Below are 16,846 nucleotides of genomic sequence, written 5' to 3'. Positions count from 1 at the left end.
CAGGAATATTCATTTACTGAAGAGAGTTTGCACAGAACATACTAAAACGCAGGAAGCAGCAGAAGAGGCAGAAATGGGGCCCTAGCTGTACTCAGCAGGCGCCAGAAATACTGACATAACATTTAGCTTAAACTTAAGGAAGCTAGAAAACAAATTAAAACCACCTAGCAAGTTATTTCAAACATACAAAGTCTACAATTTTTCTTATATTTTATACTGAACACATTTAATCATTTACTTTAAAATAAGTAACTTTTATAATTCTCTTTACAAGAGAAAAAAAACTATTTCTAGATGACACTCCCTAGAAGAGGCATCATTTGCTAATTTAAATAAATTTATACAACTGAAAATCCTAGCAAATCTGCCTAATAGTGCACACACATCCTTACATTGATACGCTACCTCAATCAATCTTGCTTTATTTAGATGACTCAAGAAGCCTGTCAGTGGTGGCACACACCTTTTCTCAAGGCACTCAGGAGGCAGAGGCAGAGGGATCTCTGTGAGTTTGAAGCCAGTCTGGTCTTCAGAGCGAGTTCCAGGACAGCCAAGGCTACAGAGAAACCCTGTCTCAAACAAACCAAACAGAGGAAAAAGAAGATGAGAACAAAGAAGGCACAAAGGATGTAGATCTGTACCACCTCAGAATACAACTTTCCCAGGACTCTGGCTCCTCCTACTTCCTTACTAAAAAACTATGTACACACACACATGCACTAGACTAGTGTAGGAAAAGATTCAACAATGTTCTCAAAAGAATTAGTTTCTAACTGTATGATCAAAGTTAAACAAAGGACACAACCCTACCTATATATAAACCTTACCCAGTATCAATTTAATCCATGTCCCTGCTCTCCAATGTATTCAAAGTTACAAAAATTAGATTATTTTCCCTGGCTTATATTTTCAACTAGTAGCCAGTTCTTTGTTTGTTTTGTTTACTGTTGTTTCTGGGACAAGGTCTTACTTTGTAGCCCTTGGTTGGCCTGAACTCCCTATGTAGAACAGAATAGCCTTAAAATTCTAAGAGATCTGACCTCCTCTGTGTCCTGAATATTTAGACTAAAATCATCTGCCACCATGGCCAGCACTTGGTTTCAAGTTCTTAAAGAGTGAATGGTGCCAAGCAGTGGTGGCACACGCCTTTAATCCCAGCACTCGGGAGGCAGAGCCAACCAGGTCTCTGTGAGTTCGAGGCCAGCCTGGTCTATAGAGCAAGCTCCAGGAGAGACATCAAAACTACACAGAGAAACCCTGTCTTGAATGGTAAGACATGAAGGGGAAAGTTAGCAGATCCACTCGCTTCTAGCTTCAAGGACACAGACTAGGGAACATAGGAGAACCAATAATACACTACAGTGCAACCAACCCAACCTCACCATATTTTATAACTATGTAAGCAATACCATGAATGGCACATGCCATACTTAGAAGAAATTTAAGACTTGATGTCATACAACCTTTAAAAGATAATGCAAATTTACCAAAATTTTATACATAAAGAAAAATTTTGTATGCATGCTCCTGAGCATGTGCATGTATGTGTGTATATGCACCCCTGTGTGAGAGAGTTTGTGTGTGTAACACTCTTCTAAAACATTTAGAGGAAACAGTAACAATGGGATGTTCTTTAAAATTCCAAATTTGGGGCTAGGGTGAGGGTAGCTCAATGGTGGAGGGCCTGCCTAGCATGAACAAGAAAGACCTTCAGTTCCATCCCCAGCACTGCAAAATAAATAAATAGAATAATTTGATTAAGACATAGCAACTTACATGGCATTTTTGTGGCACTTTTATTAGAGAAATTGCCCAAATGTTATCTTTAACCTGTATCTGATCTTCAGACTACACACCAACTAAAAAAGTTCCTGTCTTCCCATCCTTACTCTGCTGCTAGCTCATGACACCAGTCTCTCCTAAGAAAAGTATGTATGAAGAATCAATAGAGAACATGCACAGGTTTTAAAAATAAATAGCACATGAGACAGGTTCTAAAACATCATGATTCTATTTCTAACACCAATGCTAATACAGCCAAGTGGACCTTCTCTGCTGCCTGTGGATCAAACCTGAGGAATCACATAACTAAGCCAATATGCCACCATTATCTCCATCCTTTTACTCTTATTCTGAGACAGTCTTACTAAGTTGCCCATTCAGGTCTTGATCCTTCCATCCTCCTATCTCAGCCTCCACTGTACTTGAAATGACAGGCCTATGTCAAGTGCAGTGGACTTTTAAATGGACCAGAAAAATGGTGAAGAAAGGGAAGCTGCTGATCAAAGACTACAAAATCTCAAATGGAAAAATGTTTCCAGATACCTGCCATAACAGAATGACTATTGTCAGAAGCAATGTGCTTTGTACTTCAAAATACTCTAAAGAGTGCATTTCAAAAGCAGGTATGTGGGTGCAAACCTGCAATACCATCACATAGGAAGCTGAGGCTGAAAGATTTCAGATTTGAAGCCAGCCAAAGCTACATAGTGAGAACCCTACATCAAAAAATAATAAAACAGTGAAAAAATGAAAACAAAGTACATTTCAAATAGTTCTCCTCCTCTCCAAAGAAAGTTAAGAAAATTGGCTTGATTTAATCAATCAGCATTATATGCATTATGTACATTTACCTAAACATCACTTTGTACCCTATACACATGTACAAACTGTGTCCGTTAAAAATAAAGCTGAGGGCTGGAGAGATGGTTCAGTGGTTAAGAGCACTGACTGCTCTTCCAGAGGTCCTGAGTTCAATTCCCAGCAACCACATGGTGGCTCACCACCACTTGTGACAAGATCTGGTGCCCTCTTCTGGCCTGCAGGGACACATGCAGGCAGAATACTGTATACATAATAAATAAATAAATCTTAAAAAAAAAATAATTAAAAATAAAGCTGACACTGGTAGATGGTGATGCACACCTTTAATCCCAGCACCTGAGAAGCAGAGGCAGATGGACCTCTGTGAGTTTGAGGCCAGCCTGGTCGACAAACTGAGTTCCAGGCCAGCCAGTGCTACACAGTGAAACATTGTCTCTTTTAAAAAAAAAAAAAAAAAAAAAAAAAAAGGAGGAGGAGAAGCAGCAGCTTGGGGAAGGCAAAGGCTGGTGTATCTCTGTGAGTTCAAGGCCACTGTGGTCTACCTAACAAGTTCCCGGCCAATCAGGGCTAAATAGTGAGACCATGTCTCAAAGAAACATACAAGGGACTGGGATGTAGCTCAATGGTGCAACACTAAGCCCTTGGCCCTGCATTCAATCCTCAGACAGACATACAGACACACAGACACACACACACCCTACATTTCAAAAAAACAAGAATGGTAGTTATAGTGCAATTTTTGTGTCCTCGATAACTTACAATGAAATAAAGGCAACGTGCATTATAATAACTATGTTAAGACAAGCCACTTAAATACCATATTTCTTTTAGAAAACTTGTTTTTAGGGCTGGCAAGATGTCTCAACAGGTAAAGGCACTTGCCATGTAAACCTGATGACCTAAATTTGATCCTGACACCCTTGTAAAAAATGGAAGAACAAATTCTACAAAATTGATCTCTGACTTCCACCCATGTTTGCAATATGTGCACCTGAGTGCACACACACACAAATGAAAAAAGTTTTTTAAAAGAAAATTTGGTTTTACAGCCAGTGAGATGATTACTACACATACACTTAATTATTACCCATAAGTTCATTTATAACTTCAGTATTTTCAAAATGGAACACAATACTGCACATTAGAGTGCTGCTAATATTCCAAACAATGACATAATCATTTTTAATAGAATACAATCTATGGGTTCTTTTAAACCCAGCTTCTGAATAAGCACTCTGTCTCAAGTTCCACAGGCTTGATGACACTGAGAACCTACTCAGTTTTCGTTTTTCCTCAGGTACCTAGAACAGTAAAGACAGGCAAGAAACGCAACTGATCTTTTTACAACAAATTCTAGGATGCTTTCTTTTCAACTAAATATTGATATTAATTCTGTGATACCAGTGTTCTAGTCAGAAAAAAAGGAAAGGTCCTAGATATATGATAAATAACAACATAAATAAATACTAGCTTCAAAAAAAATCATTTCTAACTAGAATATAATTTCACTTTCAATTTCTTTTTGTATTGAAAGAAATATAATTTCATTCAATACAGACACTACAATGAATGTAGCAAAGCACTGTTTCACAAACTGTTGGCTCTGGAAAATCAGGGTTTCATTCCTCCAATCACATGCAGAACTAAAATTCCCCCAGGCATTTTAAAGGGGTATCAGCAACTTCAATCCAGTACTTTATAGATACAGCGGACATGAGGTAAGAGGACAATGTGTAAAAGAATTTCAAAATATAAGCAAGGTTGTTTTTTCAAGATTAGTAAGACCTATGAATCTTAATTACCATATCCTTCCTTCTATTTAAGACCCAGCTACCAAAGACCATTAGAACAACAATTCCTTGAAGCTGCTTGATTAGCTGTATAATCTGCTGCCTCAGGCTAACTGGCCTGCTGTAAGAGGAACAAGTCCCCTCCAAACGCTCCCTAAGGTAATGGGTTTATAAACTCAGGAACTATGTAAAAACAAACATGCAGACTCCAAGTCCCACCTCTACCAACTATGACCTCTGACCAAAGTATACCTGAAAAACACTGCATAAATTCTAGCAGTGTACAGTAGGATTTTTTTCCATCATTCCTTGATCAATGCACATTGACATAACAATAGGTGAATAGGCATCCAGAGATGCTTTAGAGGGGTCTCAATCCACAGGTTGAGAACACCTGCTCTAAAGTGTCCATGAACAAATACTGCGCTATTTTAAAGGTATGTCAGCATCTGAGAATTTGGATATCTGAGTGGGCCTGAGTGGGCCTTGGAGGCAAGCCCCTGTACAGATAGCAAGGGACAACTACATTGGCATTCAAATAGAATAAAGCGGGGTATGGTGTCAAACATCTTTAATCCCAGAACTAAGGAGGCAGAGGTAGAGGATCTCTTTGAGTTCAAGCCAGCCAGGGCTACAGAGTGAGACCCTGTCTCAAAATAAAGTAAAATTGCTTTTAAAGAGAGAAGAGACTACATGCTATTTTTAATGCACTAGCAAGGTGGAATGGAACACAGATGTAAAACATTACTTACAGAAGATCTACTCACACTATGCTTAATGGAAGAATACAAACATGAAGATTTGAGGTAATGATTAAGTAAGTACTATGAAGAAAATCCAGGACATGGTGTTTAAAAGTCTGGATCCCTCATAACAGTTTGAGAACAGCCAGGCTGAACACTCTGGGAAGAAAAAACTTCACAGCAGCTGCAGCTACCACTCTGCAGCAAGAACAATTGCAAACAGTATGGCAACAAGGTGCTGGGATGAGGAGGTGCCTCAGGGCAAACAAGACAAGCACAGACACACATGTCACACATCATACATCACACACGCAAAGGAGAGAAAATGACTGGATCTGTTCTCTTCAACCTAAACACTAGAAAGGGTTACAAAATGGGTAATTGATGTAATAAGTATGTGTTGACTGTTCACTTTCACAAACTTTGGAAAGATGACAGACACAAAGGCAGAAGGATCTGGGTTAGGAGTCAAAGGAAGCTGAAAAAAGCAAGAGTGTGGACAGAGGGCCAGGAATCTGTAGTTCCTAGAATAAGCCTAGCCACATAAGGACCTCCTATGCGTTCCAGCACTCAGACACCAGAAAATGTGTCTACCATCTGAAACTTTTCAATACTTCAGATACTCCAAGGAAGCAAGCGACGTTTATAGCAACAGTTAACAAAAATACATTGAAGTCAGTAAGGTCCAAAAATCTAATAAAGACTAAACTGATAATAAATCCTGACACAGCATATAAAGATATCATCTCTGCAAAAGATTTCAAAGTAGGGCCAGAAAGATGGCTCATTTGGTAAAGGTACTTAATGCCACACCTGACAGCCTGCAAGATTGTCTTTTGACTTCCACAAATAATATGCGGCTGGTGGTGGGGAGGTTGGTAATTCAACTGAAAAATCTGTCTCTTGTTGAGAATGGTGGTTACAGAGGTATACACATTCATTTAAAAAAAAATAATAATAATAACAATTAACTAACTCAAGAATGAACCACAGGCCGGGCAGTGGTGGTGCAAGCCTTTAATCCCAGCACTCAGGTGGCAGAGATAGGCAGATCTCTGTGAGTTCGAAGTCAGTCTGGTCTAAGAGTGAGTTCCAAGACAGCTAGTGCTGTTACACAGAGAAACGCTGTCTAAAAAAAAAAAAAAAAGAATGAATGAATGAACAAGCAAACAAACAAACAAACAAACAAACTTTGGGCATGATGGCACACACCTATAATCCCAGCCCTCAGGAGGCAGAGGCAGGTGGATCTCTGAGTTCAAGCCCAGCCTGGTCTACAAAGCAAGTTCCAGGACAGCCAAGACTGTTACACAAAGAAAATCTTTCTGGGGAGGGGGAGGAGGGGAAACCATACATATGTGATGGAGTTCACTCAATAAACAGAAGAGGGAGCAGAACTAACTTTCTAAAACCAAACAGTTTTGAATAAGCAAGTTGGTTACACTCTAAAGACAAAACAGAAAATAAAATATAGTAAGCTGGGCTATTGTGTATAGGAATTAAACTACAAATGTTCTACAAACTCTGCTTTTATTTCTTTATATAAGAGAAAGCCTATTTATTTTGTAGTTCCAAAAATACAACAAGCTCTGAGAAAAATGAAGTCAATTTCAGGTAATCAAAATAATGACAGTATGAAAAGACCTGAAACAGCTTGTGTGACTCCATCAAGGACAGTTCAATGACAGGAACTCCACAGATCTGTTTTTGGTAATTAGGATAGGGAAGGCAGGAAACCCTAGTGAATCCAATGTTCCTAAAAAGGTACTGTGGTCATATCTGCTTTGTAAGTGTGACATGTCATGTTTACTAAGGTGATTTAAGTATGGACAAGGAGAAAAACTCATTCACCTAAGTGATCACTCTTAACCAACACTAGACAACAAATGAAGGGCTTCTGCTAGCCCAAGTTCCCATATATTCAGAACAGTTTTGTATGAGCTTCAATCATGCACTATAAACAGAATACAGAATACATGACTTAGGTCCTCAGCCACCTCTTGTCTAGGCCTTCCCAACTGTGCTTACAGATACACACCCTTCAAGAAACAACAGAAGCTACATGAAGACACTCTGCTGTTGGTAAATCTCAAACCATTCCAATTACACTAAGCCAACAGTACAGTTCCAGTCCAGCTCTTTAGCTTCACCATTTACTTGTCTTACTCCTCACAGGCATCCTGCTTCTAACTAAATTGAGAGAATTTCTCAAGGAGAGCTTGCCATTTTACAGCGGTCTTTCTGTCTGATTCAGATTTTCTCCAAGCTTACCATGAAATTGTACAGACCAATTTCATCACACCACTGATGTGCATGCAGTGTCACCAGAGACCAGAATGTTCGACTCAACTGTATAGCCTTTCCTCCTCTGTAAGTCCCCAAATCTGAAACTCCACTTACCAAATATAGAAACAGACACACCAACACTATAACACAGGATCCATATGCTTTGCCGTTTTTCATTTGGGGACATGCCTTTAATCCCAGCACTTGGGAAGCAGAAACAGGCAGAATTCCGGGGTAACATATTCTACAAAGGGATTTCCAGGCCAGTCAGGGCTATGCAGAGACCCTGCCCACCTGTACTGTAATCCTAGCATTCCAAAAGTTGACTGAGCAAGGAGTAAAACCAGCCTGGGCAGCCAGGCAGCGGTGGTAGTGGCAGTGGTGAAGCATACCTTTAATCCCAACACTCGAGAGGCAGAGGCAGGTGGATCTCTGAGTGTAAGGCCAACCTGGTCTACAGAGTAAGTTCCAGGACAACCAGGGCTACACAAAGAAAGCTGTCTTGGGAGGGTCTGGGATATAATAGTGAGACCCTGTCTCCAAAGTAAAAACGCAACTTCTATTTGTTTTGCTTTTTGAGAGTTCCTTGTATAGCCCTGGCTGTCCTGGAACTAGCTCTGTAGACCAGGCTAGCCTCAAACTCACAGAGATCCGCCTGTCTCTGCCTCCCAAGTGCTGGGATTAAAGGTGTGAGCCACCACTGACCATCTTAAAACCCAACTTTTCATTTTCAGATATAAATATCTAAAACTTCAATTTCACAACACTTCTATCTTTTGATCTTTCACATGGAGTTTTGTACTCCTGAGAACTTTGATCTGCCTACTAAAAATGGTAACTAGTCCTAATACTGTGTCATCCATTTAGAAGCCTAAAAATAGAAAGGCCCTATGACACATACCAGTAACTCCAACCACTCAAGGTTGAGGGAGGAGGACCTGAAGTTTGAGATCAGCTTGAGCTACAGAGTAAGACCTATTCTCAAAAAAAAAGTGTGGACAGGTAAAACTTAGGCACTAACAAGACACCTAATATACAACAATACATAAATGTTAAATAACAATACTCAGCTGTTAAATAAACTAAGACTCCCAAATATAGAAATAAGATCTATTAGATGCATTCTTCTTTTTCTAATATTTACTATATTTTGTGTGTCTGTGTGTCTGTGTGTGTGTGTGTGTGTGTGTGTGTGTGTGTGTGTGTGTTCAGATCTTGTGGAGCCAGATTTACAGACAATTGTAAGTCGCCAAAAGTGAGTGCTGGACTCGGGAGGCGGAGGCAGGTAAATCTCTTGTGAGCTCCAAGCCAGCCTGTCTACAGAGCAACTTCTAGGGTAGACAGGACTACACAAAGAAACCCTGTCTTCAAAAACCAAATAGAAAAAAAAAAAAAAAAAAAAAAAAAAATGAGTGCTGGAAACTAATCTTACTTAGACCCTGGGAAAGTACTGGAAGCATTCTTAACCACTGAGCCATCTCTCTAGCCCACTCTTTTTTTAAAAAAACAAGTTAATCTATGTTTAACTCCAATGTCAAATTATAATCTATGTTTAACTCTTATGTCCTTGTCAATTTAGAATATTAAAATGTACAATAATAAACTACATATTTAACTTTAAAACAAAGAATTCTGGCTGAACATGTGGCACATGCCTGTAACCTCCAGCCCTCAGGTGGTGAAGATAAGAAGTTTAAGGTTGGGTCTCAGGTCAGCCTGGGCTATATGAGACCCTATGTCAAAAAAAATTTTAACTTTTTTTTTTTTTTACTTTATTTATTTACTCTGTGTGTGTGTGTGTGTGTGTGTGTGTGTGTGTGTGTGTGTGTGTGTACGTGCACTGGTGGCTCTGTGATTATGTGGAGGTCACCTACAGGAACTGGTTCTCACCTTCCACCATGTAGTTTCTGGAGTTCAAACTCAGGCCACAGACCTGATGCTAAGTGCTTCTTACCCACTGACCCATCCCCTCCCCAAAAAGAAATGTTTCTTTGTTTAAGACATGGTCACACAATGTTGTCCTGGCTGGCTATGAACTCATAGATCCGTCTGCCTCTGCTCTGGAGTGTTGGGATTAAAAGCATGCACCGCCGGGCGGTGGTGGTGGTGGTGGTGGTGGTGGTGGTGGTGGTGGTGGTGGTGGTGCACGCCTTTAATCCCAGCACTCGGGAGGCAGAGCCAGGCGGATCTCTGTTGAGTTCGAGGCCAGCCTGGGCTACCAAGTGAGTTCCAGGAGAGGCGCAAAGCTACACAGAGAAACCCTGTCTCGAAAAAACAAAAAACAAAACAACAACAAAAAAAAAAGCATGCACCACTACACTCCGCTCAAAAAACTTTTGAAGCATTCTGATATCTCTCTTTGGGTACAGCTAGGTATTTCCCAAATAGGTAAAATCCAGAAAATGATTGACTTTGGCTAGTGGCAACAACAGGTCTCTTTTCACCACAAAGTGGTAAAAAACTACCATTCCTATTTTTCTGTGTGGGGAAAAAAAAAAAAGATACCAGACAAATCCCAACCAAAATCTTTCCAACTTTTTGTGTGAGATAGTCACAGGTTGCAAGTAATAAGACTAATCTAACACCACTCATTTCTTTTTTCTTTACAAAACAGAATCTAGCTAGCTAGCTATACAGCCTAAAATCCTCCTGCCTCTGCCTCCCAAATCTCCCAAGTACTGAGATTACAAACAGGTATGTGGCACCACAACTCCACACTGAGCTCTTGCCTAACCATTCTGAAATGTTGAGAGTACAGTGTATTTTAAAAAAGAGAAAAAACAAACAAACAAACAAACAAAAAAGACTACAGCCAGGCAGTGGTGGAGCATGCCCTTAATCCCAGCACTCAGGAGGCAGAGGCAAGCAGATCTGAGTTCAAAGTCAGCCTGGTCTACAGAGCAACTTCCAGGACAGGCAAAACTACACAGAGAAACCCTGTTTGGAGTAGGGTTTGGGGGAACCATAGAAGGACTACGAGGCCAGTGCCCTATAAACACTTAACTCTTAAAGTTATTTCTAGTGGTCTTGGTAAATTTGCTTTATTCCCTTACCAAAATAGCCACCAGAGACACTTCCTGTGGATATGTGTGAGGGATTCCTTTTACTATGACTGAAAGGACAAACTGGCCAACAAATACTAAAAGAAGCTGACAAGAATTGCTCTTTTTCTGTTGTTTTGAGGCAGGGTATATGTAGCTCAGGCTGGCCTGGAACTCACTATGTAGCAGAAGATGACCTTGAATTTCTGATCTTTCTAACTCCACATCACTGAGGAATTACTGGTATGTGCTACCACACCCTGGTTATGCAGCTGGGGATCAAACTCAGGGCTGCTTCTCGAATTCCCAACCCAAGAATTGCTTTCTCAACTGCCTGAATCCTCCTCACCTGCCCTCCTGAAAAATCAGAGAAAAAAAAAAGGTAGAGAAAAGGCAAATAATTGCTTTTAATAAAAATTATTTGCATGAAAATAGGCCTGACGATAACACATTTATAATGCCAGCACCTCGGAAATGGAAACAGGATCAGGAGCTCAAGGACATCCTTAGCTACAGAAAACCTTTGGGGACAGTGGTGGGGCAGAGGGCCTGAAGAGAAAACTCTCAGCAACTATGAGCATTTGCTGATCTTGCAGAGCACCAGAGTTTGGTTCCCAGGACCCACATAACGACTCATAATTGCTTGTAACTTCAGTCCAATGTGTCTAACTCCCTCAATCTGACTTTTCCTGGCTCTCCTGGTGCACATACATATACTACAGGCACATACATACACATAAAATAAGTAAATTTTTTAAGATTCAAGGGCCAGCAAGATGACTTCCCAAGTAAAGAAAGGCACTTGCTGCCAACCCTGATGACCATGAGACTCCACATGGTAAAAAAAAGAGAACAGACTCCTGATATCCACTCACTGATCCACTCATTGCTCACTGTGGCAGAGAAATGCACACGCAAACAAATTTAAAAACAAACAAAGATTTGAATAAACTATACAGTCTTTCTGCACTTGAAAATACATGGTAATGCAAGTATCTCCCACTTGGCCACATGGGAAGATAACCTCCATTGTGTCATCAGCATCATCTTTCTGAGGAAAGGAAAGAAGATGACCTCTAATTTTACTATGAATTAAACAGTTTTTTCACTGGCTATTTAGCAAATCAATTATTGTCACCTTACTAATAAATCAAGTTATGTTATGGAGTATGTCTATATTCCTGTTTCCTCTATAACAAAAGAAAAGCATCAGGGCATGGTGACACATACCTTTAATCCCAGCACTCGGGAGGCAGAGGCAAGCAGACCTCTGTGACTTCAAGGCCAGCCTGGTCTACAGAGAAAGTTCCAGGACAGCCAGGGCTACACAGAGAAACCCTGTCTTGAAAAATCGGGAAGGGGGGGGCAAGTATTTCCAGCCTTGTAATTGCTACTCCATATAGCTAAGTGTGCGTCTCATAGTACCCCCTACCCAATCAGAGCTCATAGGAAGTTTTCATCCTTTCCCCATACACTCTCACTCAGTCAAAAAATAAAAGCACCTGAAACATTGGCAACATTTACTAACAATCTATGTACATATCCCTTAACTGTATAAACCATTCTGCTTTGTATCTGTCAAGCTAGGAAGTGTGGTGACCCCAGCATGTGCTGGAATTTTGGGATTTATTTCTTTAGAACTATAAGCTATTATTTTCCAAAAGCTGTATTTGACAAGAACATTTTAGTCTTTTAAAAAATTATTAAGTTCTCTTAAATATACAAGTCATGATGCAGAAAAGTAGTAGAATCCATTTTTTGTTTGTTTTTTCTAGACAGGGTTTCTCTGTGAAACAGCCTTGGCCTGGAACTCTTGTAGACCAGACTGGCCTCAAAACTCGAGATCCTCCTGCCTCTGCCTCCCAGTTGCAGGGATTAAAGTGAGCACTATCACGCCCGGCTGCAGAATCCATTTTTAAATGAGAGCTCTATCAAAAGCCAAATTAAAATTCATTTATCATCTAATATGTTAGCTGCTTAAAACCAAATTTCAAACATTTCAATAAAGTAAAAATAACAAAGCAAATCAATGTAAATAATTAGCTTGTCTTAACACACCGCACAAACCCTCATACAGGGAAAGGCAAAGCTACGATTTTGCAAACACTTTTAACTTGCTTCATATCTCGATTCTAGACTCAGGCATTCATTTTTAAAATTATTTAGTCACAAATATCAGTTCTCAATAGACACAATGTTTAGGAATGCACATTAGACAAAACTAAGTGTACCCCTATTAACCAAAGATCATTATAATTTCTCTACCAACCCTTAAAATGTTACATCCTAACCTCTCATAAAATCCCTGATGTCCAAACCGTTCTAGAAAGCAAGACCAACCCCCAAAACGTGTGTGCTTTCCATTCACGTAGCCAATTTCTGAACAATTACACTGGAGTGTACTCCAAAGAACCCATCAACTACCACAGAAATACAGGATTATGCATTTAGGAAATTCTAGGCACTGTGTTAAAGCTCAATAGTCACTGAATAGTTGAAGCATTTACTCAGAAAGAACAGAACCTAAGTTGAGCACAACTGGTCCATAATCAGAAAGACCTGACTGGAAATAACTTTACTTTCGAGTTAATGCTCCCAATATTTTCAAATTAAACCAAATCCCAGCTCCTCCATGCAACGAAAAATTTCTCTACTCCTGCGTGTCCAAAATTCACTCCCAGATGTCTAGGTAAATTGCTGTTCACCAGAGTAACTGTTTCTGTAGTTGGGGAAAACTTAAAATTCCCCAGTGCCAGATTGAGTCGACTCCACTCACAGTCCCACAATCTCATCTTTTGGCTGACTAATGTCCTGCCTAAGTCAGAGGAAGGCCTCGGTTGGAGTTCGGGGCTTTTAAAATACATTAATTAACACGTGGGAGTGCAGAAGGGAGCAGAGTTAAGGTGGTCTTTTCGCATGGGGACTGGATCAGAAGAAGCTGAGGAAGTTAATAGGTAACAGGGAGAGTTCCTGGACCTCAAATCTCAAAACGGAGAGAGATGGCAGCGGAACGTCCTCCTCCATCGTCCTCGATCCACCCCTCGGGCTGAGGCAGGCAGCCGGGCACAGAGGCCTGGGCTGGCCGCGGCCTTCCTGCCCGGGGCCGGGAGGACACCCAGGAAGCCGCGCCCGGCTCCAGGAGCGGCGGGTCTAGGCCGCGCCTCCCAGTCCCACGGGCCTAGGCCTCGGCCAGCTCCAGGCGAGGCTCGACGCGGTCACCTACCTGGGTTGCCAGTCATTCCAGCTCCGCGGGTACTTGGTGCCGCCGCCGCCGCTGCTCAGCCGAGACCCCGGGGCTCTGCGGCTCATTACCTTCCCCGACACGACATGGCCAAGCGCCGCCGCCCAAAGAAGCGCGAGTCGCCGCCTGAACCGGCCGCCGCCGACACTGCGCTCTGGCCCGGGGCTGAGGAGGAAGCCGCGGAGGGGGCGGCCGAGGGCGGGGGAGGCGGACGGCCGTTCCGGGTTCCGCTGGAGCCCGCAACGCAGGAGCAGGAGGCGGGAGCGGCGCGGCGAGAGGGAGGCGGAGGCAGGCTAGGCGACGTCTCTTCCAGGGCAGCGCGCGGCCCGCGACGCTGGGGCCCAGGAGGACGAGGACAGCGAGGAGGCGGTGGCGGCGGCTCCTCACGCTCACACGGCCACGGCTTCCCCGCCTCCCGGCTCCGCCCGCCGCGCCGCCGCTGCCGCACGGCATGCTGGGAGCGAGGGGCGGTGCCGGCGCCCTTGGAGTCTGGAAAGAAGGGCGGGGCACGGGGTGAGGGGCGTGGCCATTGCGTGCAAACTATTGTAGGGGCGGGGCTTATGACAGGGGTAGGGTCACCTACGAAGGGCGGTGTCCGCGCGCTCCTAGCCTAGGGGAGAAGGGCGGGACCTCTGGGGGGCGGGGTCTGTGCTGAACCTGGAGAGGGGAGGGGCGAAAGCCAGAAGGCGGGACTTGATAGAGAGGTGCGGGAGTCATGGGAGCCTAGGCGTCAGGGCGAGGTTTCGCTCGCGTAGCCGAAAGGGGTGTGGCTTTGGGGACAGGGTGAGAACTACGTGAGGGGCGGGCACGAAAGAGACCTCCCTGAGCTTCTTGGGCTGCGGCTAGGACTGCGGCTAGTGGAGAGCGCTGTGGCTCCGCCGCGGGGCATCATGGGAGAAGGGAATCTCCGTCCTCGGTCCACACTCGCTCTCCCATACACTCGGAGGACCGGCAGTCAGGTGTGAAAAGACGTCCAATGGAGGACGGGAGGTGGGGCGTGCCCTTGCGCGCCCACATAAGACTTGCCCTTGGCGCTCACATGCGCCCACCTGCCTGCCACCCTCCTAGAGAGGAAAATGAGACTAATAAAATAGAGGAAGAGGAAGCCAAATCGACACCTTTTCGACCCTCACCTGAAATGTCATGCAGTCCTAATATCTTCTTTCTTTTTCCAAATGTGAAAACCAAGACCACCAACCACTGCTTCCTGCCACATGAACTGTACTTGGTAATCCTCTGGTTCCTTCTGGCAGAAAGAGGCTAGTTACCCACACACTCCAGAAAGAATCGCTGAAGTATCGGGCACATTGTGTGAACGCAATATACTTCTTTGTGTGAGTGTCTACACACGTGGAGTCCAGAGGACAAACTCGGGTGTTGCTCCTAAGCCTCCAGCTACCGTGTATTTTGAGACATTGTCTCTTTTTTTTTTTTTTTTTTTTTTTTTTTTTTGGTTTTTCGAGACAGGGTTTCTCTGTGTAGCTTTGCGCCTCTCCTGGAACTCACGTGGTAGCCCAGGCTGGCCTCGAACTCACAGAGATCCACCTGGCTCTGCCTCCCGAGTGCTGGGATTAAAGGCGAGACAGGGTCTCTTATTGGAACCCTCATAGGCTGGCTAGAGAGCCCCAGGGATCTGCCTGTCGGCTTCCTCAACGCTGGTATTACAGGCGTTGGCACCATATCTGGCTTTTTTCTGGTGGGTTCTGTTGGCAAGGCAAGCACTTTAACAACGGAGCTATCTCCCCAGCCGCAGGCCCGTCTTAAAAAGTGATCAATATGCTCCTCAAGTATTTAAACCTTTCCCTGCATAAAGTTTTAGGCCATCATTTTGTATTACAAGAAGTATACATTACTTACGTAATTAAAATGTGTTACCAATGGCACAGTAGGTAGAATGCACGAAGTAACATGCACGAAGCACTGAGTTCCTTGCCCAGCACCCCATCAACGCAGCATGATGACCTGTCTGTAACCCCAGCACTAAGGAAACAGAAACTGGAAGTTGTTCAGGATCACCTTCCGCTACATAACAAGTTCCGGGCCAACCTGAGCTACGTGAGACCCTAAAAACACCCATGCCCCGAAAAAGAAAAGTATTACTAAAAGTACTTAATTATGAGGAGGTATCTCCCTATGAGTATGTCCCTCCCATCCTCCCACCTTCTGATCCTCGAGCATGCCCACAAACCCCTCACCAAAGGAGGATCTTTCCAGAAGACAATCAAATGAACCTTCCTCTCCCTGCCGGTCAGTGGCCTGTCATTGCAGAGGAGGCGGGGAGGAGGAGGGCGTCTTCTGAAAAGATGATCTTTGACCCAACAGGAGGAATTGGCCAGTCCCAAGCCTAGTCACCAACCTACCATAAAAAAAAAAAAAATTTTATTTAGTGGAGCTGAGAAAGTAATTCAGTGTTAGAGTATTTTACGCAGTTACCTTGTTTGGGGCCCCAGGTTCAATTCCCCAGCACTGAAAAATAATAATGATGATTACTTCAATAAGATTGTTTCATCAGAACAGATATAGCCCATGTGCACACATATCACACTGAAGTTGCTCTGGGAACCCTCACAAATGCCCATTTCCTCCTCATTGAAGAGAGGATACAAAGGGTTCTGCCAGGTGCTTAAATTGAAAGGCACAGCTAGACTCCAACTCACACCGCTCCAGCATCAGCCTCTGGGGAGCTGGGATTACAGGCATGTGCCACCACGCCTGGCTACAAAAAGTTATTCTTGTTTTGTTATTTGTAATGTATGTTTAATTACAAAAGCAGTGATAACTACATAGCCTGGTTTTTCTAATTGCTCATTTTATTTTTAATTATGGGGATGGTGTTCTAAAGAGGACATCAGATCTCCGGGAGCTAGAGTTATAGGTAGTTTGAAGCCACCTGGTGTGGATGCTGGGAACCAAACTCAGGTCCTCTGCAAGAGCACTACACCTTCTTGAGCACTGTATGGTGAAGCACACTTTTAAGCCCAGCACTCAGAGGCAGAGACAGGGAGATCTCTGTGAGTTCAAAGCCAACCTAGTCTATACAGAGAGTTCCAGGCCAGCCAGGACTACATAATGAGACCCTATATACACAAAAAATATATATATAAAAATAGAGAGAGCAGTACATATTCTTAACTGCTGAGT

The 16,846-nt window shown here is 43.1% G+C and overlaps 1 protein-coding gene and 1 pseudogene across 2 annotated transcripts in view; one reads left to right on the top strand and one right to left on the bottom strand.

The window, feature by feature from the left end:
* The window catches only part of Smg1 (SMG1 nonsense mediated mRNA decay associated PI3K related kinase), a 102,084-nt gene extending 88,015 nt beyond the window's left edge, over positions 1-14,069 (bottom strand). For both annotated transcript variants that reach the window (XM_059268280.1, XM_059268273.1), the window contains exon 1: positions 13,688-14,069. Coding sequence is in view for 1 of the 2 variants with exons in the window: in XM_059268273.1 (XP_059124256.1) it covers positions 13,688-13,773 (86 nt within the window). In the remaining variant the exon portion in view is untranslated. The remainder of the gene's footprint in view (positions 1-13,687) is intronic.
* Positions 13,792-16,846, top strand: part of LOC131908018 (small ribosomal subunit protein uS5-like) — a 42,043-nt pseudogene continuing 38,988 nt past the window's right edge.

The sequence above is a fragment of the Peromyscus eremicus genome, chromosome 1 (assembly GCF_949786415.1).
Source record: "Peromyscus eremicus chromosome 1, PerEre_H2_v1, whole genome shotgun sequence".
In the NCBI taxonomy this organism is placed as follows: Eukaryota; Metazoa; Chordata; class Mammalia; order Rodentia; family Cricetidae; genus Peromyscus; species Peromyscus eremicus.
The sequence above is the reverse complement of the archived record's forward strand: the minus strand, read 5'-3'. Positions and strand labels throughout refer to the sequence as shown.